Source organism: Ranitomeya imitator, chromosome 6, assembly GCF_032444005.1.
Source record: "Ranitomeya imitator isolate aRanImi1 chromosome 6, aRanImi1.pri, whole genome shotgun sequence".
Lineage (NCBI taxonomy): Eukaryota > Metazoa > Chordata > Amphibia > Anura > Dendrobatidae > Ranitomeya > Ranitomeya imitator.
This window is the reverse complement of record NC_091287.1, coordinates 198,144,909-198,170,116: the sequence shown is the minus strand read 5'-3', so window position 1 is coordinate 198,170,116 and position 25,208 is coordinate 198,144,909. Positions and strand designations below refer to the sequence as shown.

General features: G+C 44.1%; 1 protein-coding gene across 1 annotated transcript in view; it reads left to right on the top strand.

The window, feature by feature from the left end:
- Positions 1-25,208, top strand: part of TRIO (trio Rho guanine nucleotide exchange factor) — a 2,940,676-nt gene that overhangs the window by 1,830,553 nt on the left and 1,084,915 nt on the right. Inside the window, 1 exon segment of the mRNA XM_069730426.1 lies at positions 14,362-14,451. Coding sequence (XP_069586527.1) covers positions 14,362-14,451 — 90 coding nt within the window.

Below are 25,208 nucleotides of genomic sequence, written 5' to 3'. Positions count from 1 at the left end.
TGCAGCATATAAAACAATGGATACTGGAAGCCTGTGCTAGCATTTCTTCTGCGGTGTTGCTATCAGTGTGTAAAAAGTGGGAGAAGAGGGTTGCATTGACAATCCCACACAATTTTCAGCACTTTGAACACATTTTATAAGTGGTCATAAACTTGTAAATAACTCATGAAAGAATAAAGTTATGTTAAAACCAAGGACACCATTGTTTTTCTTGTGAAATTCTCAATAAGTTTGATGTGGCACATGACCCTCTTCCCATTGAAAAAAATATAGTTGGATCCAAAATGGCCGACTTCAAAATGGCTACCATGGTCACCACCCATCTTGAAAAGTTCTCCCCCTCCCATATACTAATGTGCAACAAACAGGAAGTTGATATCACCAACCATTCCCATTTTATTTAGGTGTATCCATATAAATAGCCTACCCTATATAATAAGATTTTTTTCTGTAATGTGACTGTTTTAGTACCCCCATAAGAATATGGTATCCTTCTTTATATGAGTTTATTGGCACTATATTGCACTGCTGTATTTTAGAAACAGATGTACCGTATACACTCGAATATAAGCCGTGGCACCTAATTTTGCCTCGGAAAACTGGGTAAGCTTATTGATACGAGTATAAGCCGAGTATGCATTGTCCACTCATCCATGTCCTGGTATGTGTGGCTCCCCCATCGCAGTCCTGGTGTGTGTGGCTCCTCTGTCCTGTCCTGGTATGCGTGGCTTCCCCCGTCGCTGTCCTGATATGCGTGGCTCCCCCCGTAGCTGTCCTGGTATGCGTGAATTCCCCTGTCTCTGTCCTTGTATGCATGTCTCCCCCCGTAGCTGTCCTGGTATGTGTGTATTCGCCCGTCCTGCCCTGGTGTGCGTGGCTCCCCCTGTTGCTGTCCTGGTATGTGTGGCTCCCCCTGTCACTGTCCTGGAATGCGTGGCACCCCCGTCCTATCTTGGTATATGTTGCTCCCCCCTCCTGTCCTTGTATGCATGCTTCCTATTACAAAAAAACCAAAACATCCTACTTACCCTCCAGCGTGCCCACGCAGCATCTCGTTGGTGCTGCCTTCCAGTTGTTCTTCCAGAGCTGAGCGATCACTTTGCACCGGTCATTAAGGTAATGAATATTCCCTCCACGCCTAGGGGAGTGGAGATGCGTGCATGTTCATTACCTTAACCCCTTAATCCCATATGACGTACTATCCCGTCGAGGTGGGGTGGGCCTTAATTCCCACCGACGGGATAGTATGTCATAGCGATCGGCCGCGCTCACGGGGGGAGTGCTGCCGATCGCGGCCGGGTGTCAGCTGCCTATCGCAGCTGACATCCGGCACTATGTGCCAGGAGCAGTCACGGATCACTCCCTTCACATTAACCCCCGGCACACCGCGATCACGGTGTGCCGGCAGTGCAGGGAAGCATCGCGCAGGGAGGGGGCTCCCTGCGGGCTTCCCTGAGACGATCGGTACACGGTGATGTACTCACCGTGTACCGAGCGTCTTCTCCCTGCAGTCCCCGGATCCAAAATGGCCGCGGGGCTGCATCCGGGTCCTGCAGAGAGCACTTCCGGGTCAGGAGCAGGCTGCAGCTGCAGCTCTAATCCTGCCCGGCTGTTTGTCAGATCACCGATCTGACAGAGTGCTGTGCACACTGTCAGATCAGTGATCTGTGATGTCCCCCCCTGGGACAAAGTGAAAGAGTAAAAAAAAAAATTTCCACACGTGTAAAAAAAAAAAAAAATCTTAAATAAAGAAGAAAATAAAAAAATATTATTCCCATAAATACATTTCTTTATCTAAAAAAAAACCCAAAACAATAAAAGTACACATATTTAGTATCGCCGCGTCCGTAACGACCCAACCTATAAAATTGTCCCACTAGTTAACCCCTTCAGTGAACACCGTAAGAAAAAAAAACGAGCCAAAAAACAACGCTTTATTATCATACCGCCGAACAAAAAGTGGAATAACACGCGATCAAAAAGACGGATATAAATATCCATGGTACCGCTGAAAACGTCATCTTGTCCCGCAAAAAACGAGCTGCCATATAGCATAATAACCCAAAAAATAAAAAAGTTATAGTCCTCAGAATAAAGCAATGCCAAAATAATTATTTTTTCTATAAAATAGCTTTTATCGTATAAAAGCGCCAAAACATTAAAAAAATGATATAAATGAGGTCTCGCTGTAATCGTACTGACCCGAAGAATAAAACTGCTTTATCAATTTTACCAAACGTAGAACGGTATAAACGTCTCCCCCAAAAGAAATTCATGAATAGCTGGTTTTTGGTCATTCTGCCTCACAAAAAATCGGAATAAAAAGCGATCAAAAACTGTCATGTGTCCGAAAATGTTACCAATAAAAACGTCAACTCGTCCCGCAAAAAACAAGACCTCACATGACTCTGTGGACCAAAATATGGAAAAATTATAGCTCTCAAAATGTGGAGACGCAAAAACTTGTTTGCTATAAAAAGCGTCTTTTAGTGTGTGACGGCTGCCAATCATAAAAATCCGCTAAAAAACCCGCTATAAAAGTAAATCAAACCCCCCTTCATCACCCCCTTAGTTAGGCTATGTTCACATTGCGTTAATGGGTTAACGCTAACGGACAGCGTTGCACGGCGAAAATGTCGCAATTATCGCCGTGCAATGGGTCCGTTAGCGCACCCATTGACATCAATGTGATTTTCGGGTGTAGCGCATCGCTAGAGCGTGCCATTTTCGGCTCGCGCTAGCAAGGTGCCATTCTTTTGTGGTGCGCCTCTGACGCTGCTTGCAGCGTCCGTGGCGCGCACAAGGTCCGATCCCCAATCTTCCAGAGCGGGGACGTTAACGCGACCACTAAACGCGACACCTAAAAAGACATTGCGTTAGCGCAATCCGCTAGCGCTAGCGCTATACAGATTGCACAAACACAATGTGAACCTAGCCTTAGGGAAAAATAATACAATTTAAAAAAATGTATTTCCATTTTCCCATTAGGGTTAGGGCTAGGGTAAGGGTTTGGATTACATTTACGGTTGGGATTAGAATTAGGGGTGTGTCAGGGTTAGGTGTGTGGTTAGAGTTACCGTTGGGATTAGGGTTAGGGGTGCGTTTGGATTAGGGTTTCAGGTAGAATTGGGGAGTTTCCACTGTTCAGGCACATCAGGGGCTCTCCAAATGCGACATGGCGTCCGATCTCAATTCCAGCCAATTCTGCATTGAAAAAGTAAAACAGTTCTCCTTCACTTCCGAGCTCTCCCGTGCGCCCAAACAGGGGTTTACCCCAACATATGGGGTATCAGCATACTCGAGACAAATTGGACAACAACTTTTTGGGTCCAATTTCTCTTGTCATCCTTGGGAAAATCAAAATTTTGGGGGCTAAAAATCATTTTTGTGGGAAAAAAAAAGATTTTTTATTTTCACGGCTCTGCGTTGTAAACTGTAGTGAAACACTTGGGGGTTTAAAGTTCTCACAACACATCTAGATAAGTTCCTTGGGAGGTCTAGTTTCCAATATGGGGTCACTTGTGGGGGGTTTGTACTGTTTGGGTACATCAGGGGCTCTGCAAATGCAACATGACGCCTGCAGACCAATCCATTTAAGTCTGCATTCCAAATGGCGCTCCTTCCCTTCCGAGCTCTGCCATGCACCCAAACAGTGGTTCCCCCCAAATAATAGGTATCAGCGTACTCAGGACAAATTGGACAACAACTTTTGGGGTCCAGTTTATTCTGTTACCCTTGTGAAAATACAAAACTGGGGGCTAAAAAATAATTTTTGCGAAAAAAAAAATATATATTTTCACGGCTCTGCGTGATAAACTGTAGTGAAACACTTGGGGGTTCAAAGCTCTCAAAACACATCTAGATAAGTTCCTTAGGGGGTCTAGTTTCCAAATGGTGTCACTTGTGGGGGGTTTTAATGTTTATGCACATCAGGGGCTTTCCAAACCAACATGGCGTCCCATCTTAATTCCAGTCAATTTTGCATTGAAAAGTCAAATGGCGCTCCTTCCCTTCTGAGCTCTGCTATGCGCCCAAAAAGTGGTTTACCCCCACATGTGGGGTATCGTCGCACTCAGGACAAATTGCACAACAACTTTTGTGGTCTAATTTCTTCTCTTACCCTTGGGAAAATAAAAAATTGGGGGCGAAAATATCATTTTTGTGAAAAAATATGATTTATTTTATTTTTACGGCTCTGCATTATAAACTTCTGTGAAGCACTTGTTGGGTCAAAGTGCTCACCACACATCTAGAAAAGTTCCTTAAGGGGTCTACTTTCCAAAATGGTGTCACTTGTGAGGGATTCCAATGTTTAGGCACATCAGGGGCTCTCCAAACACAACATGGCGTCCCATCTCAATTCCAGTCAATTTTGCATTGAAAAGTCAAATGGCGCTCCCTTCCTTCCGAGCTCTGCCATGCGCCCAAACAGTGGTTTACCCCCATATATGGGGTATCGTCGCACTCAGGACAAATTGCACAACAACTTTTGTGGTCTAATTTCTTCTCTTACCCTTGGGAAAATAAAAATTGGGGGCAAAAAGATCATTTTTGTGAAAAAATATGATTTTTTTTTAACGGCTCTGCATTATAAACTTTTGTGAAGCACTTGTTGGGTCAAAGTGCTCACCACACATCTAGATAAGTTCCTTAAGGGGTCTACTTTCCAAAATGGTGTCACTTGTGGGGGGTTTCAATGTTTAGGCACATGAGGGGCTCTCCAAACGCAACATGGCATCCCATCTCAATTCCTGTCAATTTTGCATTGAAAAGTCAAATGGCGCTCCTTTCCTTCCGGGCTCTGCCATGCGCCCAAACAGTGGTTTACCCCCACATATGGGGTATCAGCGTACTCAGGACAGATTGTACAACAACTTTTTGCATCCATTTTATCCTGTTACCATTGGTAAAATAAAACAAATTGGAGCTGAAATAAATTTTGTGTGAAAAAAAGTTAAATATTCTTTTTTATTTAAACATTCCAAAAATTCCTGTGAAACCCCTGAGGGGTTAATAAACTTCTTGAATGTGGTTTTGAGCACCTTGAGGGGTGCAGTTTTTAGAATGGTGTCACAGTTGGGTATTTTCTATCATATAGACCCCTCAAAATGATTTCAAATGAGATGTGGTCCCTAAAAAAAAAATGGTGTTGTAAAAATGAGAAATTGCTGGTCAACTTTTAACCCTTATAACTCCCTAACAAAAAAAAATTTTGGTTCGAAAATTGTGCTGATGTAAAGTAGACATGTGGGAAATGTTACTTATTAAGTATTTTGCATGACATAGCTCTGTGATTTAAGGGCATAAAAATTTAAAGTTGGAAAATTGTGAAATTTTCAAAATTTTTGCCAAATTTCCGTTTTTTTCACAAATAAACGCAAGTTATATCGAATAAATTTTACCACTAACATGAAGTACCATATGTCACGAGAAAACAATATCAGATTCGCCAAGATCCGTTAAAGCGTTCCAGAGTTATAACCTCATAAAGGGACAGTGGTCAGAATTGTAAAAATTGGCCCGGTCATTAACGTGCAAACCACCCTCAGGGCTTAAGGGGTTAATGAGCGGTGCCACGTGATCACTCAGCATGGAAAGAGCAACTGGAAGCCGGCACCAACTCAAAGCTGTGAGGGCACGCTGGAAGGTGAGTAGGATGTCTTCTGCAGCTGTCACTGTGCGCATTATAAGTGAAATGAATATTCATTTCTCTTTAGCAGCGACACAGGCTTTAGTCACAGGCGTCGGCTCCTGCTTCTGTGATCCCCTGCTTTGCTGCTCCACCTCCTCCGCCGACTTTATGGAACAATGATTCGTGTACAAGTCGAGGGGGGGCATTTTCAACACAAAAAAATGTGCTGAAAAACTCTGCTTGAACACGAGTATGTATGGTATATCAACTGGGTGACTTGTTCACATGTATCGCTGAATGTGCTGATATGAGCACCTGATGTATTAATTAACACTGTTTTACATAATTGATGGATGCTATACTGGGGAAACACTATTTAAATGTTCACTTGTTATCAGTCCGCTGCTTGAGAAAGGCAGAGAAATCTGCAGAAACGTTGCTGCTAATGGATCAGCAGGGCCCAGAGGCTTCGGGGAGCCCCTGCAGGGCGGCTTATAATGAGGGCAATCTGGCCAGTTTATCCGCCCCGAGGCTCCGGAGGGCACCTGGCCAGATTGCCCTCATGTGTGGCGGGCAGGGAGCAATCCCTGCAGCTCCGCTGCCTGCACCAGAAATTGGGAGCAGAGCTGCAGGGAATGGATCTTTCTCGCTCTCACTTCCCGCGTTTTCTTGCTGCAGTGCGAATGCTGACTGAACGATCCTCCCACAATCCTCCGCACATTGTGGGGGGCGGGGATACAAGATCCCGGGAAATTCAGAGGCCCATTTGCGTGGCTGCTGCTGACACCATGGCAACAACAAGCACAACCGGGGCCCCCAGGGGCCAGCCGCACAGTCCGGTGCAGGTGAGGAACTGGTGTCCGTCCCCAAAGTGGAGGGTGTATGGATATCAAGCAATAAGGGCAAGATGTCTGCTGCATAACTGGGGACAGAGCACAAGCTGGCACCATATACCCAGGAAAGCAGAAGTCCCCGCATGCCCACCAGCCTGGATCTTGAGCTGTTATGACTCGCACAGCGGCAGCTGTATGACATCATTCAGTGCCGTGCCTGTGCGAGACAGGAAGCTGCTGGCGATGGTGCGCTTCAGGATACCGTGTGCAGAGGTGAGGTGTGTGTGTGTGTGTGTGTATGCAGAGAGGTGAATGGTGCTTTGTGTATGCAGAGAGGTGAATGGTGCTGTGTGTGTATGCAGAGAGCTGAATGGTGCTTTGTGTATGCAGAGAGGTGAATGGTGCTGTGTGTGTATGCAGAGAGCTGAATGGTGCAGTGTGTGTGTGTGCAGAGGTGAATGGTGCTGTGAGTGTGTATGCAGAGAAGTGAATGGTGCTGTGTGTATCTATGTATGCAGAGAGGTGAATGGTGCTGTGTGTGTGCAGAGAGGTGAATGGTGCTGTGTGTGTATGCAGAGAGGTGTGTGTGTCTGTGTGTAGTTGGGGAGAGGGCAATGAAGGGGGTGATGGGACAGAAGGCAATGATTGGGATGACAGGGCAATGATGGGGGTGATGGGGCGGAAGGCTACGATTGATTGATGGAGAGGGCAATGATAGGGGTGGTGGGGGAGGAGGAAATTCTGAAGGTGGTGAATAGGCAATAATGGGGGTGGTGGAGGAGGAGGAAATTATGGAGGTGGTGGAATGAGTAATGATGGGGTGGTGGGGAGAAGGCAATGATAGTGACAGTGGAAAGGACAATGATGGGGTGATGGGGAGGAGGCAATGATGGAGGTGGTGGAATGGGCAATAATGGGGTGGTTGGTGGGGTGAATGCAATAATGGAGGTGGTGAAGAGGGCAATCCTGGGGGTGGGGGAGAGGGCAATGAGGGGTGTGGGGGATTGGGGTGGGAGGAAAGCGGATTTATAATGGATTTAGGAACAGGGGAAGGTGGAGGAAGACGTTATTGTCAATTATGTCTAACACAGTCCCATAGTATAAAGTGTACTCACTTCTGTATAGATCCAAAAAAAAAGCTGCACCACTCCAAATTTCCATATAGTTAAAAAAACCTTTGTCCTTTATTTCTTTCAATGTGGAATGGACATTGTTACAGAGGGCAGTGCTTATGTATAACAGATGGTATGTCATTTCCTCTGAAAAAGGAAATTACATACCATCTGTTATACATGTACCCGTAGAAGCGTTTAATACGTGAAACGGCCGTAGTCCTCTTCTTGTACTGGCATTTTCTGCAGACGAACTGCCCTCTGTAACCATGTCCATTCCACATTGAAAGAAATAAAGGACAAAGGTTTTTTAACTCTACGGAAAGTTGGAGTGGTGCAGCTTTTTTTTTATTTTTTCTTTGGATCTTTGCACATGTGTCTCCAAGCAACCACACCCACTACCGTGGATTCACTGGGTAAGGTGACGCTGACTCAGAAATTACCTTCTTCACCAGTGAGTATACACGTTTTTCTTAGTGCCATTCTGTTTTTTTTTTCTTTTTTCACTTATGTATAACACAGTCCCTTAGTGTGTCTGTGTGTGTGTATATATATAGAGAGAGAGAGAGAGAAAGAGGTGTAGCTTTGTTGCCTAAAAAGGAGGAGGGCCCAGACACATTTCCTGCACAGGGGCCCCAAGCGGTCTATGACCGCCCCTGAGTAAAGCAGTTTTTCACTTTAATTTCTGGAGTGCTGCCTGTTATTTTTCTGATTTTCTATCTATCTATCTATCTATCTATCTATCTATCTATCTATCTATCTATCTATCTATCTATTTATCATATATATAATGTGTTTTGAAGAATATTTCCTTTGAAAAAGATGTGTAAATGACATAGAGAATTTTTCTATGCCAAAGCTCATGTCAAAATCGCATTGCAGTCGGATAGCAATCGCACTGCATCTGGATGTAAATTGAATGTTAGGTGTGAAAAATCGGACTGTACTCTCATGACACTCACATGACTGTTTTTTCCAGTCCTGATATTGGAATTTTTTTTCCACATATATGGGTATGAGCCCTTAGTATGATGGTTCTGCATCAAAACCGTTATCAATACCGGTGTCAGTGTGCTGAGCATGGAGGTGTCTGTGCCTTTTCTAACCCCCTAATGATGTAAAACAGCCAGCCAATCACAGGAATGCCACTACCAAGATGGCTACGGCATTACAGTGACTGGCAGGCAATGTCCGCATGTTTATTGGCTGCGTAACAGGCGCCAAACATGTGGGGTGGGGATTCGAGCTTCAAATCCAAGCACTAGCTAATGCTCGTCGAGTGCAGAGCACTCCGATATTAGTGATATCACCGAGAAAGTTCTCTCATCCCCAATACATACCCACATGAGTCAGCCAGTACGCACCAGCTTTGGGAACATGTAGAAGAGACCTGGGATCAGATTTATGTTGAAACATTCTTGAATCTGATCGAGATCATACCCAGAAAGATTCAGACAGTGTGGAAAGCCAAAGGTGGATTTACAAAATACTGACAGAATTATAAAAATAAAATTTAGATTTTTAGGATCAAAACAGTAACAGTTCAGTGACATGACAAGAATCTGCATAACTAATCATATGCTATATAGTTGCAAGTCAAATTTATGTATGAGCTAGCCAAGATGATTCTTTATAAATGGATGGTAGTCTGACATTCAAAGCAGTAGTGGATGGTGTGATATGGAGCCTGAAAGTCAAAAGTTCTAAACATTGCGACTCTTTTGCTCGTTAGTGTAACTTTAGAATTTTCAGATGTGCAGATTGATCTACCGTGGATCTGCATCTGTTTTGTTTTTTTCCTTTGAGGATTCCACCTCAATAAATGACCTGCTACTAGAGCTTGGGAAATGATAAAATTAATTTGGTTATTCGCCTTTTGAATGCACCATGATTCTGATTTTTGCAAAGACTACAAAATCTATTTATACCTCCTCCACTGCATCAGCTTTGCATAATTTGAGGGATCAGATGTCTCCGGAAATAGGAGCGATCTTTTTACCTTGAGACCTTGTGTATAATGTAGACCAGGGAAAGCTGCTGTTTGGTAGGAGCTGTGTGTCTACCTGCAACTTCTCATGTTAGCTCACCCTGATGAGAGGTATAAGGCCAGTTTCACATTAGCGTTTTGAGGAGCTGCGGAGGGCTGCAGACTTCCTCCGTGAAGCCCCGCCCTCCGCCACAGCTAGCCCCACCCACTTCTGCATGCGACCTGCGTACCTATCTTTAACGTTAGGTATACAGGTCATGTGGCTGTATGCGGATGCTTCAGCATGCGTCGTTTTGACGATGCGGCGACCAGTGTAGGACGCAGCTGGTAGCAATTTTTTTTTTTGCATCGTCAAAACGACGCATGCGGAAACATCCGCATACAGCCGCACGACCTGCATACCTAATGTTAAAGATAGGTACGCAGGTTGCATGCAGAAGTAGGCGGAGCTAGCAGCGGAGGGCGGGGCTTCACGGAGGAGGTCCGCAGCTCCTCAAAACACTAGTGTGAAACTAGCCTAAGACAGTCATACGACAATGAAGTACCATCCTCCCTTCAAAAATGAAATATTTTCTAGTCATTCAGCTTAATGTTGGTTTCTGCCTCTAATGTAATCCCCAAGTGTGGTGATGTTAATTAAACCATTGTCTCCTTGCTTCACAACTTACTTACATCTTAATCAAAATACATATATACGGTGTATAAAAAACCATTTTCCCTGCACACAGTATTTATTATTGGGAAAAGAAAAATAATTATCATCATTAGTTGCCATCATGCTGGTAGCCATTTTATAGACAACATAATTTCTGCTGCCTTGGGGACCTCCAGTAATGGTATATAGGCAAAGACATCACTGGATGTTAACGTTTAACGGAGGACAGTTATGGATGCAAAGCAATGACATGTGTGACCCATATGATATTATGACATCTGCTAAATGCTTACCGTAGTTTCCTTTACATGATACCTTGGCATGAAATATTGTAATACTACTCTATTTTATGTTTTTTGTTATAGGGATACTGTCATACATATGCAGAACGGAGGCAAAAGGTCACCCTTGTGGCCTTTGTCTGGCAATGTTGATACATTTTGCATGAATGTTAGGAATTTTCCCGACATTTAATACAGATTGTTTAGTGCACATCTGGACCATGGTCTGCCTTTAAATAATGGGCTATTAAAACACTGCCGACTGGCAAAGAGGTACACACTGAAGTTGTGATCATTACTCCTTACAAGATGTTTTGTTCGTGATAGCCTCTAGTGATACTGAGTGGACAGCAGAATACTGTGCTGCAGCCACTCACTCGGCAAAATAATTGTCTCCTCTCAAACAGATGCTACTTCTTTCCTCATCCTTCTGAGCCCCTGTATAGCTGAATCAGAGGCAGCTTTGTGCCCCTGAAAAATACTATTAGATTATTTCAGGTCCAGCATCGCACGCTTATTAGTTCAGTCTTTTTTCCAGACAGCACAGGGTTACTGTATTCAAAATGGTTGTTGATGGAAGTGCAAGTGATCGGACCAGTCATATGAGCCTCCTCAAATTAAAAACTGAACATGGAAAAACTGTTTTCCAACTAAGAGAGACAGATATCTTGTTTAACAAAGGTGAAGGACTTGTAAAACTGATGCAACACAAACTGACATTCTTAATAGTGATGATGAGCGAATATACTCGTCACTCGAGATTTCTCGAGCATGCTCGGGGGTCCTCCGAGTATTTTTTAGTGCTCGGAGATTTAGTTCAGCTGAATGATTTACCGTATTTTCCGGCGTATAAGACACCGTTTTAACCCCTAAAAATTGTCCCAAAAGTCGGGGGTCGTCTTATACGCCGGGTACGGGTGCACGGAGCGATCCAGGATGGTCCCCAGGGTCTGTAGGAGAGGAGACTCTCCTTCAGGCCCTGGGATCCATATTCATGTAAAAAATAAAGAATAAAAATAAAAAAATATGGATATACTCACCCCTCCGACAGACCCTGGCTGTCAGCGGTGCAAGCGTCTGCCTCCGTTCCTAAGAATGCAGTGAGTGAAGTACTTTCGATGACGTCGCGGTCACGTGAGCGGTCGCGTAACCGCGACATCATCGCAGGTCCTATGTTCAATGCATTTTTAGGAACGGAGGCAGACGCTTGCACCGCTGAGAGCCAGGGTGTTATGATCTGGTGGTTTAGGAACAACATGAGACAAGCTCTGAAGGACTAAAGGTGTGGAGGGTAAATCTGCTTCCCAGAGCTTCCAGCTAACAGAAAAAATCCATAATGACAAGCTGGACAAAAATAGAATGCACAGAACAATAAGTCCACAACATGTGGACTGAAATGAGCAAAGCCAGAACTTACAGGTCCTTCTCAAAAAATTAGCATATAGTGTTAAATTTCATTATTTACCATAATGTAATGATTACAATTAAACTTTCATATATTATAGATTCATTATCCACCAACTGAAATTTGTCAGGTCTTTTATTGTTTTAATACTGATGATTTTGGCATACAACTCCTGATAACCCAAAAAACCTGTCTCAATAAATTAGCATATTTCACCCATCCAATCAAATAAAAGTGTTTTTTAATAACAAACAAAAAAACCATCAAATAATAATGTTCAGTTATGCACTCAATACTTGGTCGGGAATCCTTTGGCAGAAATGACTGCTTCAATGCGGCGTGGCATGGAGGCAATCAGCCTGTGACACTGCTGAGATGTTATGGAGGCCCAGGATGCTTCAATAGCGGCCTTAAGCTCATCCAGAGTGTTGGGTCTTGCGTCTCTCAACTTTCTCTTCACAATATCCCACAGATTCTCTATGGGGTTCAGGTCAGGAGAGTTGGCAGGCCAATTGAGCACAGTAATACCATGGTCAGTAAACCATTTACCAGTGGTTTTGGCACTGTGAGCAGGTGCCAGGTCAGCATGAAGTGCTCCAAAATCTCCTGATAGCTAGCTGCATTGACCCTGCCCTTGATGAAACACAGTGGACCAACACCAGCAGCTGACATGGCACCCCACACCATCACTGACTGTGGGTACTTGACACTGGACTTCAGGCATTTTGGCATTTCCTTCTCCCCAGTCTTCCTCCAGACTCTGGCACCTTGATTTCCGAATGACATGCAAAATTTGCTTTCATCAGAAAAAAGTACTTGGGACCACTTAGCAACAGTCCAGTGCTGCTTCTCTGTAGCCCAGGTCAGGCGCCTCTGCCGCTGTTTATGGTTCAAAAGTGGCTTTACCTCTAGCCCATTTCCTGCACACGCCTGTGCACGGTGGCTCTGGATGTTTCCACACCAGACTCAGTCCACTGCTTCCTCAGGTTCCCCAAGGTCTGGAATCGGTCCTTCTCCACAATCTTCCTCAGGGTCCGGTCTCCTCTTCTCGTTGTACAGCGTTTTCTGCCACATTGTTTCCTTCCAACAGACTTACCATTGAGGTGCCTTGATACAGCACTCTGGGAACAGCCTATTTGTTGAGAAATTTCTTTCTGGGTCTTACCCTCTTGCTTGAGGGTGTCAATGATGGCCTTCTTGACATCTGTCAGGTCGCTAGTCTTACCCATGATGGGGTTTTTGAGTAATGAACCAGGCAGGGAGTTTATAAAAGCCTCAGGTATCTTTTGCATGTGTTTAGAGTTAATTAGTTGATTCAGAAGATTAGGGTAATAGGTCGTTTAGAGAACCTTTTCTTGATATGCTAATTTATTGAGACAGGTTTTTTGGGTTATCAGGAGTTGTATGTCAAAATCATCAGTATTAAAACAATAAAAGACCTGACAAATTTCAGTTGATGGATAATGAATCTATAATATATGAAAGTTTAATTGTAATCATTACATTATGGTAAATAATGAAATTTAACACTATATGCTAATTTTTTGAGAAGGACCTGTATCTTAGCAGAACTGGTCAGGAAACCAGGAGAATCCAAGCAGAGATGTGAATCCAGCCAGAAAACATTGACAAGTGGCATAGGCTGAAGACTAGAGCCAGGTAAAATAGCAGAGCCAGGAGAGACGATTAGTGAAAGCAGCTGCTAAAGCTAAACCCAAGGAGCAGCAGTTCCACTCAAAACCACCAGAGGGAGCCCAAGGGCAGAATTCACAAAAGTGCCATTTACAACCACCGGAGGGAGCCCAAGAACGGAATTCACAACACCAGGGTCCATCGGAGGGGTGAGTATATCCATATTTTTTTTATTTTTATTCTTTATTTTTTACATAAATATGGATCCCAGGGCCTGAAGGAGAGTCTCCTCTCCTCCAGACCCTGGGAACAACACGCCGTATAAGATGACTGGGCGTATAAGATTACCCCCGTCTTATACGGCGGATATATCCCAAATTCCATATTTTATATGGAAAAGTTGGGGGTCGTCTTATGCGCCCAGTCGTCTTATACACCAGAAAATACGGTACATATGTTAGCCAGCATAAGTACATGTGGGGGTTGCCTGGTTGCTAGGGAATCCCCACATGTAATCAAGCTGTCTAACAGATGTAAATCATTCAGCTGCGGCAATAAAAACTAAATCTCCGAGCACTAAAAAATACTCGGAGGACCCTGAGCATGCTCGAGAAATCTCGAGGAACGAGTATATCCGCTCATCACTAATTCTTAACACATTTGTTAAAATACAGCAGACACCCCCTTTAATAGCTGAAGTATTTATTTACCCCTATGTAATCAGAATAACATGTTTTCAATTCTGTTTTAGATAATACATTATTCACATATATTTAAATAATCGATGAAAATAATGGTGCCTAACATGTGGTGTTTCTTCATAGGCTGACAAATTTCAGATGTACGTGTCTTACTGCAAAAATAAACCTGACTCCACCCAACTCATATTAGAACAAGCAGGATCTTATTTTGATGTAAGTGCAAATATGTGATATTGTAGTAAACTATTTCTCTTTTCTCCTAAAGCTTTATAAGAAATAATCAAGTATATTCTCTAGTCATAGCTTATACACGGTTGGAATTTTTTTTTTAAGGTGGAAATAAAATCATGTTTAGTGTAACCCTTATGTCTTTTTGATGGTACTGAAAAATGGGTGTAAATTCATATTAATTTTGACCCATGAAGTAGTAAGAATACATTTCGTAGAAGTCAAAGGAGTACAGCTTAAAGGATTATTCCCATCTCCAAGATTCAACCCCAGTATGTCATAGGTGTAATAATAATATTATCAAATGCCTCCAATTACAAATACAATATAGTACTTCTGATTTTCTATGTCACTTACCATGTGCAGGGCATTGCAAAGGCTTAGGTATCCATGGTTACGACCAAGGCTAACTGTCTCTTCATGAGTGGTCGTAACCATACCTAAGCCACTGCAATGCCCTGGGCATGGCTAAACGACATAGTGAATCAGAAGAACTATACTACATTTTTAATTGGAGGTATTTGTTAATACTATTCTTACTACACCTACTATGGGAATTTCCTTTTAACCCCTGACATTGGACGTACTATCCCGTCGAGGTGGGGTTGGCCCCTATGACCACCGACGGGATAGTACGTCCAGCGCGATCGCCTATCGCAGCTGACATCCGGCACTATGTGCCAGGAGCGGTCACGGACCGCTCCCGACACATTAACCCCCGGCACACCGCGATCAAACATGATCGTGATGTGCCGGCGGTATAGGGAAGCTTCCCACAGGGAGGGGCTTCCCTGAGCCCCCCGCAGCAACGCGATGTGATCACGTTGCTGCGAGGGTCTCTTACCGCCTCCTTCTCCTTGCAGGCCCGGATCCAAGATGGCCGCGGCATCCGGGTCCTGCAGGGAGGGAGGTGGCTTCACAGAGCCTGCTTATAGAGCAGGCACTGTGAAGCAGCCTGCACTGCTCTCAGATCGGTGATCTGACAGAGTGCTGTGCAAACTGTCAGATCACCGATCTCTGATGTCCCCCCCGGGACAAAGTAAAAAAGTAAAAAACAAAATTTCCACATGTGTAAAAAAAATTTAAAAAAAATATTCCCAAATAATGAAAAAAAACGAATATATATTATTCAAATAAATTCATTTCTTTATCTAAATAAAAAAAAACAATAAAAGTACACATATTTAGTATCGCCGCGTCCGTAACGACCTGACCTATAAAACTGCCCCACTAGTTAACCCCTTCAGTAAACACCGTAAGAAAAAAAAAAAAAAACGAGGCAAAAAACAACGCTTTATTATTATACAAAAAGTGGAATAACACGCAATCAAAAAGACGGATATAAATAACCATGGTACCGCCTTAAAACGAGCCACCATACAGCATCATCAGCAAAAAATAAAAAAGTTATAGTCCTGAGAATAAAGCGATGCAAAAATTATTATTTTTTCTATAAAATAGTTTTTATCGTATAAAAGCGCCAAAACATAAAAAAAGATATAAATGAGGTATCGCTGTAATCGTACTGACCCGAAGAATAAAACTGCTTCATCAATTTTACCAAACGCGGAACGGTATAAACGCCTCCCCCAAAAGAAATTCATGAATAGCTGGTTTTTGGTCATTCTGCCTCACAAAAATCGGAATAAGAAGCGATCCAAAAATGTCACGTGCCCGAAAATGTTACCAATAAAAATGTCAACTCGTCCCGCAAAAAACAAGACCTCACATGACTCTGTGGACCAAAATATGGAAAAATTATAGCTCTCAAAATGTGGTAACGCAAAAAATATTTTTTGCAATAAAAAGCGTCTTTCAGTGTGTGACGGCTGCCAATCATAAAAATCCGCTAAAAAACCCGCTATAAAAGTAAATCAAACCCCCCTTCATCACCCTCTTAGTTAGGAAAAAATGTAAAAAATATATTTATTTCCATTTTCCCATTAGGGTTAGGGCTAGGGTTAGGGCTGGGACTAGGGTTAGGGTTAGGGCTTTGGTTAGGGCTAGGGTTAGGGCTAGGGTTGGGGCTAGGGTTGGGGCTAGGGTTAAGGCTACAATTAGGGTTGGGGCTAAAGTTACGGTTAGGGTTTAGATTAAATTTACGGTTGAGAATAGGGTTGGGATTAGGGTTGGGATTAGGGTTAGGGGTGTGTTTGGATTAGGGTTTCAGTTATAATTTGGGGGGTTTCCACAGTTTAGGCACATCTGGGGCTCTCCAAACGCGACATGGCGTCCGATCTCATTTCCAGCCAATTCTGCGTTGAAAAAGTAAAACAGTGCTCCTTCCCTTCCGAGCTCTCCCGTGTGCCCAAACAGGGGTTTACCCCAACATATGGGGTATCAGCGTACTCAGGACAAATTGGACAACAACTTTTGTGGTCCAATTTCTCCTGTTACCCTTGGGAAAATACAAAACTGGGGGCTAAAAAATAATGTTTGTGGGAAAAAAAAAAGATTTTTTATTTTCACGGCTCTGCGTTATAAACTGTAGTGAAACACTTGGGGGCTCAAAGTTCTCACAACACATCTAGATAAGTTCCTTAGGGGGTATAGTTTCCAATATGGGGTCACTTGTGGGGGGTTTCTACTGTTTAGGTACATTAGGGGCTCTGCAAACGCAATGTGATGCCTGCAGACCATTCCATCTAAGTCTGCATTCCAAATGGCGCTCCTTCCCTTCCGAGCCCTCCCATGAGCCCAAACAGTGGTTCCCCCCCACATATGGGGTATCAGCGCACTCAGGACAAATTGGACAACAAACTTTGGGGTCCAATTTCTCCTATTACCCTCGGGAAAATACAAAACTGGGGGCTAAAAAATAATTTTTGTGGGAAAAAATTTTTGTTTTATTTTTACGGCTCTGCATTATAAACTTCTGTGAAGCCCTTGGTGGGTCAAAGCGCTCACCACAGATCTAGATAAGTTCCTTAGGGGTCTACTTTCCAAAATGGGGTCACTTGTGGGGGGTTTCTACTGTTTAGGCACATCAGTGGCTCTCCAAACGCAACATGGCGTCCCATCTCAATTCCTGTCAATTTTGCATTGAAAAGTCAAACGGCGCTCCTTCCCTTCTGGGCTCTCCCATGCGCCCAAACAGTGGTTTACCCCCACATATGGGGTATCAGAGTACTCAGGACAAATTGTACAACAACTTTTGGGGTCCAATTTCTTCTCTTACTCTTGGGAAAATAAAAAATTGGGGGCGAAAAGATAATTTTTGTGAAAAAATATGATTTTTTATTTTTACGATTCTGCATTATAAACTTCTGTGAAGCACTTGGTGGATCAAAGTGCTCACCACACCTCTAGATAAGTTCCTTAGGGGGTCTACTTTCCAAAATGGTGTCACTTGTGGGGGGTTTCAATGTTTAGGCACATCAGGGGCTCTCCAAACGCAACATGGTGTCCCATCTCAATTCCTGTCAATTTTGCATTGAAAAGTCAAATGGCGCTCCTTCACTTCCGAGCTCTGTCATGCGCCCAAACAGTGGTTTACCCCCACATATGGGGTATCGGTGTACTGAGGGCAAATTGTACAACAACTTTTGTGGTTCATTTTCTCCTGTTACCCTTGGTAAAATAAAACAAATTGGAGCTGAAGTAAATTTTTAGTGAAAAAAAGTTAAATGTTCATTTTTATTTAAACATTCCAAAAATTCCTGTGAAGCACCAGAAGGGTTAATAAACTTCTTGAATGTGGTTGAGCACCTTGAGGGGTGCAGTTTTTAGAATGGTGTCACACTTGGGTATTTTCTATCATATAGACCCCTCAAAATGACTTCAAATGAGATGTGGTCCCTAAAAAAAAATGGTGTTGTAAAAATGAGAAATTGCTGGTCAACTTTTAACCCTTATAACTTCCTAACAAAAAAAAATGTTGGTTCCAAAATTGTGCTGATGTAAAGTAGACATGTAGGAAATGTTACTTATTAAGTATTTTGTGTGACATATCTCTGTGATTTAATTGCATAAAAATTCAAAGTTGGAAAATTGCGAAATTTTCAAAATTTTCGCCAAATTTCCATTTTTTTCACAAATAAACGCAGGTAATATCAAAGAAATTTTACCACTATCATGAAGTACAATATGTCACGAGAAAACAATGTCAGAATCACTGGGATCTGTTGAAGCGTTCCAGAGTTATAACCTCATAAAGGGACAGTGGTCAGAATTGTAAAAATTGGCGCGGTCATTAACGTGCAAACCACCCTTGGGGGTAAAGGGGTTAAAGAATAATCACGCAATTATCTGTATTGCCTAAACCTGTCTAAATGTATTTGTAGTGTAAGTGCAGCCATATACTCAGCAATCATTGTTTTCAGGGCCGACCTCACCACCCGGCGCACCCGGACAAGTGCAGGCCTACACGGCGTTGGGAACCCCAGCACGCTATGGTGCTCGTGATTCGGGGGAGCCCATGCCAGCGCTGGCATTGGGCACTGGCACGGCCCCCCTCCCCCAAATACTCAATTCTCCTCGTTGTCGCAGCTCCAGTGTCTTCAGCGTCGTAGTCTTCTGACTCTCTGTGACGTCTCAGGTCAGAGAGTGTGATGATGTCACTACAGTGCGCCCTCTGCCGAGTAGTGCACAGAGTCAGAAGAGGCTGTGGAGACCAGATATGCTGAAAACGGGAGAGGTGAATATTTTTTTTTCATATATGAACCATTATATGGGGCCCCATTATATTGTATGGAGGTTATATGGGGCCATTATATACTGTATGGAGCACTATATGGAGCATTATATGGCCCTATTATACTGCAACGAACAATATATTGGGCCCATTATACTGTATAGAGCAATATATGGGGACATTATGCTGTATGTAGCATTATATGGGGCCATTATACTGTATGAAGCATTATATGGGGCCTATTATACTGTATGGAGCAATATATGGGGTCCATTATGCTGTATGGAGCACTTTATGGGAGCATTATACTATATGGAACATATGGGGTTCCTTATACTGGATAAAGCATTACATGTTGCCATTAGACTGTGTGGAGAGTTATATGGGGCCCATTATTCTGTATGGAGCAATATATGGAGCCATTTATACTGTATGGAGCAATGTATGGAGACATTATACTAAATGGAACATTTTTGGGGGCCCATTATACTGAATGGAGCAATATATGTTACCCTTGGGAAAATAAATATTGCGGGCTAAAAGTGTCATGATTAGTGTTGAGCTAAAAGGATCGGTCATTTTCATAAGTCGCCGACTTTTGGCAAAGTCGGGTTTCATATGACGCGTTCAGCGTCATTTCTCAGCCAATGAAGGAGGACGCAGAGTGTGGGCAGCGTGATGACATGGTTCTCGGTCCCCACCATCTTAGAGAAGGGCATGGCAGTGATTGGCTTGCTTTCTGCGGCGTCACAGGGGCTATAAAGGGGCGTGCACGCCGACCGCCATCTTACTGCTGCTGATCTGAGCAAAGGGAGAGGTTGCTGCCGCTTCGTCAGAAGCAGGGATAGCGTTAGGCAGGGAATATAAACCCCCAAACCGCTTGTGCTGTAGCGATTTCCACTGTCCAACACCACCTTTTCCTTGCAGGGACAGTGGAGGCTAGATTTCTGTGCATCAGCTCTGTAGCTTATAAGGCTGCCTTATAAGGCTCCCTGATAGCTGCATTGCTGTTTGTACGTCGCTGTGCAAACCAACTGCTTTTTTCAAAGCACAAATCCTGTTGTGCCTTCCTTTCTGCACAGCTATCTTGTTTGTTTGTCCACACTTTTGTGTGCAGCAGTCCTTTTTATTGCTGCCTGCCATACTTTTCTGAGATTACTGTAGGGAGATAATAATTGTAGTACAGTCCCTTTTTTATATATATATATATATATATATATATATATATATATATATATATATATATATATATATATATATCTTCAAGCCACTTTCTGGCCCTGAAACTGTGTAGTGTGAAACAGTGGGCCTGTATTTTTCTGCACTGTCCCACACCTAAAAAGGGAGATTTATATTGCCAATCAGTGCATCTGTGCCAGTCCAGTCTGTTGTATCTGTTAGTCATTTTTTTGCCACAGAAACAATACTGTAAAACAGTGGGCCAGATTTATTCACTAGTCTTCCATATAAAAACAAAAAGGGGAGATTAATATTGGCAAATCTGTGCATCTGTGCCAGTCCTGTCTGTGTTATCTCTCAGTCATTTTCTGCCACAGAAACTATACTGTAAAACAGTGGGCCAGATTTATTCACTAGTCTCCCATAAAAAAAAAAGAAGGGGAGATTAATATTGGCAAATCTGTGCCAGTCCAGTCTGTGGTATCTGTCAGTCATTTTCTGCCACAGAAAATATACTGTAATACAGTGGGCCAGATTTATTCACTAGTCTTCCATATAAAAACAAAAAGGGGAGATTTGTATTTCCAGTGTGTGAATCTGCGTCAGTCCTATTAGTGGCATATCTGTCAGCCACTGTCTGCCACTAAAACTGTGTACTGTAATACAGTGGGCCTGATTTTCCCTACAGTCTCACACACCTATAAAGTGAGATTTAAATTCACAACAAGTTTGCGTCCACCTTGTAAGGTTTTACAGTACCAAATTCCGTTTGTTAGTTTGGTTACATATTTCCAAGAATGAGGAAGTCTGGTGGAAGAGGTCGTGGCCGTGGGCGGTCATTGCCAGTTGGTAATGATGGTAGTGGTGGTGGAGCATCAGGTGGTTGTGGAAAAAGCAATATAGCACCTAAGTCTCGAGTTGTTCAGCCACCGTCATTGTCTGGCTACACAAGGCCTCGAACGCTCCCTTTTCTGGGAGTAGGAAAACCGCTTTTAAAGCCGGAGCAGCAGGAACAAGTTTTGGCTTTCCTTGCTAACTCTGCCTCTAGCTCTTTTGCCTCCTCGTCGGAAAGTGCAAAATGAAAAAGCAGCGCGTCATCAGTGGATGTTCCCGGTCAGGGACAAGTCACTTCCTTGCGTTATTCACCCAGAACAACAGAGAAGGATGCGTCAGGCGACACAACGGGTTACTCCATGGAGCTCTTTACACATACCGTTCCTGGGTTAGAAAAGGAAATTGTTAACAGGCCATGCCCATTACAAGATGAATCGGACATGGAGTGTGCAGATCCACAGCCAGATTATTATGCTGTTCCTTTGACTCAGATCACAACATTGCCCTCGCAGTGTACTGATCCAGAATCTGACCCTGATGAGACTATGGGGCCCCGTCACAAATGCTATAGCATCGGCTTACACGGTGACACAGAGGAAGGTGCACAGGACATAGAAGAGGAGGTCATAGATGACCCAGTTGTTGACCCCGATTGGCAGCCATTGGAGGAACAGGGTGCAGGCGGCAGTAGCTCTGAAGCGGAGGAGAAGGAGCAGCAGCAGGTATCAACATCGCAACAGGTTCCATCTGGCAGGCCCGTATCTGTCCAAAAACGTGTGGCAAAACCAAAACCAGTTGTAGGACAGCGTGGCCATCCAGTTAAAGTAGCTCAGTGTGCAATGCCTGAAAAGGTATCCGATAGTAGGAAGAGTGCAGTCTGGCATTTTTTTAACCAAGATCCAAATGATCAGTGCAAAGTAATCTGTAAGAAATGCTCAAGGACCTTCAGCAGAGGTCAGAATGTTAAAAATCTAAATACAAGTTGCAGGCGTAGACATTTAATGACCATGCACTTGCAAGCCTGGACTAACTACCAAACGTCCCTTATCGTTGTTGCACTCTCTCACAATGAAGCTAGTCAGCAATGCTACATCCCTTCCCTCACTGTAAGCCCACCGTTTACCACACCACCTGCAGCAAATGTGGAGGTTTCATCGAAAGGCCAAAGTAGTCAGGGAATCACCAGGTTCTTGGTAGGAAACACTGTATGTAGGCCAACAGCAAGAATACCATCACCAACCCTCTCTCAGTCTGCCATGTCCACCGGCACCCCCGCTAGTTCCACCATATGCAGCTCTCCAATCCAGCTCACCCTACAAGAAACTCTCGGTAGGAAAAGGAAGTACTCATCCTCTCATCCGCGTTCACAGGGTTTGAACGCCCACATTGCTAGACTAATCTCGTTAGAGATGATGCCCTAGCGGTTAGTTGAAAGCGAAGCTTTCAAAGCCCTGATGGACTATGAATTAACTATGTTACTATGGAGCAGAACAATATTGTAGCATACAATTATTAGGTTCTGTAGAAGGACGTAGATCTGGGGATTTATTATGATGGAATATAGGCTGAACTGGATGGACAAATGTCTTTTTTCGGCCTTACTAACTATGTTACTATTTTACTATGTTACTATGACTACGCTGTACCACTCTACGAGCTACCCAGTCGACACTTCTTTTCGAGAAAAGCCATCCCAGCCCTCCACCAGCATGTAAAAGACCGCATTGTCCATGCACTCAGACAATCTGTGAGTAGAAAGGTGCACCTGACAACAGATGCATGGCCAGGGGCATTACGTGTCCATCACGGCACGCTGGGTTAATGTGGTGGATGCAGGGTCCACAGCAATATTGGGACAGTTCTGCCTAGTTCACGGTCTAGGAAACAGTTGGCTGTAGGCGTTCGTCCCCCCTTCCTCCTCCTCGTCCTCCAGCAGAAGCGAGAGCTCGTCCACAGACCGCAGTCGCACAACCACTTCATCCGCAGCTGCCACTGTTGCACACGAGGTGTCCCATTATGGAACAGCTAGTGGCAAGTGTCAGCAGGCTGTATTGGCAATGAAGTGTTTGGGCAACAACAGACACACCGCGGAAGTTATGTCCAAGTTCTTGCAGCAAGAAACTCAGTCATGGCTGGGCAGTGTACATCTTGAGGCAGGCAAGGTAGTGAGTGATAACGGAAGGAATTTTATGGCTGCCATAGCCCTTTCACAACTGAAACACATTCTTTGCCTGGCTCACACCTTAAACCTGGTGGTGCAGTGCTTCCTGAAAAGTTATCCGGGGTTACCCGACCTGCTCCTGAAGGTGTGCAGACTTTGCTTGCACATCCGCCGTTCGCCTGTACACTCCAGCCGGATGCAGAACCATCAGCGATCTTTGAACCTTCCCCAGAATCGCCTAATCATCGACGTTGCAACAAGGTGGAACTCCACACTGCACATGCTTCAGAGACTGTGCAAACTGTTATGACCTGGTGGTTAGGAGCACCCGGAACGACCTGATGGTTAAACTCACACAGGACAAGCTCTGGGAAGTGGGAGCTCTGCTGACCGCAACCCCTAATCCTATCACACAACTAGAAATAGCCGTGGAGCGTACCTAACACGACCTAGACGCCTCTTCACAGCCTAAGAGCTAACTAGCCCTAAAGATAGAAAATAAAGCCTACCTTGCCTCAGAGAAATTCCCCAAAGGAAAAGGCAGCCCCCCACATATATTGACTGTGAGATAAGTTGAAAGTCACAAACACAGAAATGAAACAGGTTTTAGCAAAGGGAGGCCAGACTTGCTAAACAGACTGAGGATAGGAAAGGTAACTTTGCGGTCAGCACAAAACCCTACAAAAAGACCACGCAGAGTGTGCAAAAAGACCTCCGCACCGACTCACGGTGCGGAGTTGCCACTCTGCATCCCAGAGCTTCCAGCTAGCAGGGCAAGATCATGATAGCCAGCTGGACAAGGAAACAATGAACAAATAAATTACTAGCAGGGACTTAGCTTCTGCTGGAGTAGACAGGTCACCAGAAAGATCCAAGAGCGAACTGAACCAGTACAAGAACATTGACAGCTGGCATGGAGTAACGATCTGAGTGGAGTTAAATAGAACAGCCAGCCAAAGAATAAACTACGACACCTGTGGAAGGAACCTGAGAAGCAGCAGCTCCACTCACAGCCACCAGAGGGAGTCCATGGACAGAACTCGTCGAAGTACCATTCATGACCACAGGAGGGAGTTCGATAACAGAATTCACAACAGTACCCCCCCCTTGAGGAGGGGTCACCGAACCCTCACCAGAGCCCCCAGGCCGATCGGGACGAGCCAAATGAAAGGCATGAACTAGATCGGCAGCATGAACATCAGAGGCAAAAACCCAGGAATTATCTTCCTGACCATAACCCTTCCACTTGACCAGGTACTGGAGTTTCCGTCTCGAAATACGAGAATCCAAAATCTTCTCCACCACATACTCCAACTCCCCCTCGACCAACACCGTGGCAGGAGGATCAACGGAGAGAACCATAGGCGCCACGTATCTCCGCAATAACGACCTATGGAACACATTATGGATGGCAAAAGAAGCTGGAAGGGCCAAACGAAATGACACAGGATTGAGAACTTCAGAAATCTTATACGGACCAATGAAACGAGGCTTAAACTTAGGAGAGGAAACCTTCATAGGAACATGACGAGATGACAACCAAACCAAATCCCCAACACGAAGTCGGGGACCAACACAGCGCCGGCGGTTAGCGAAACGTTGAGCCTTCTCCTGGGACAATGTCAAATTGTCCACCACATGAGTCCAAATCTGCTGCAACCTGTCCACCACCGTATCCACACCAGGACAGTCCGAAGGCTCAACCTGCCCTGAAGAGAAACGAGGATGGAAACCAGAATTACAGAAAAAAGGCGAAACCAAAGTAGCCGAGCTGGCCCGATTATTAAGGGCGAACTCAGCCAAAGGCAAGAAGGACACCCAATCATCCTGATCAGCAGAAACAAAGCATCTCAGATATTTTTCCAAAGTCTGATTAGTTCGTTCGGTTTGGCCATTTGTCTGAGGATGGAAAGCCGAAGAAAAAGACAAATCAAT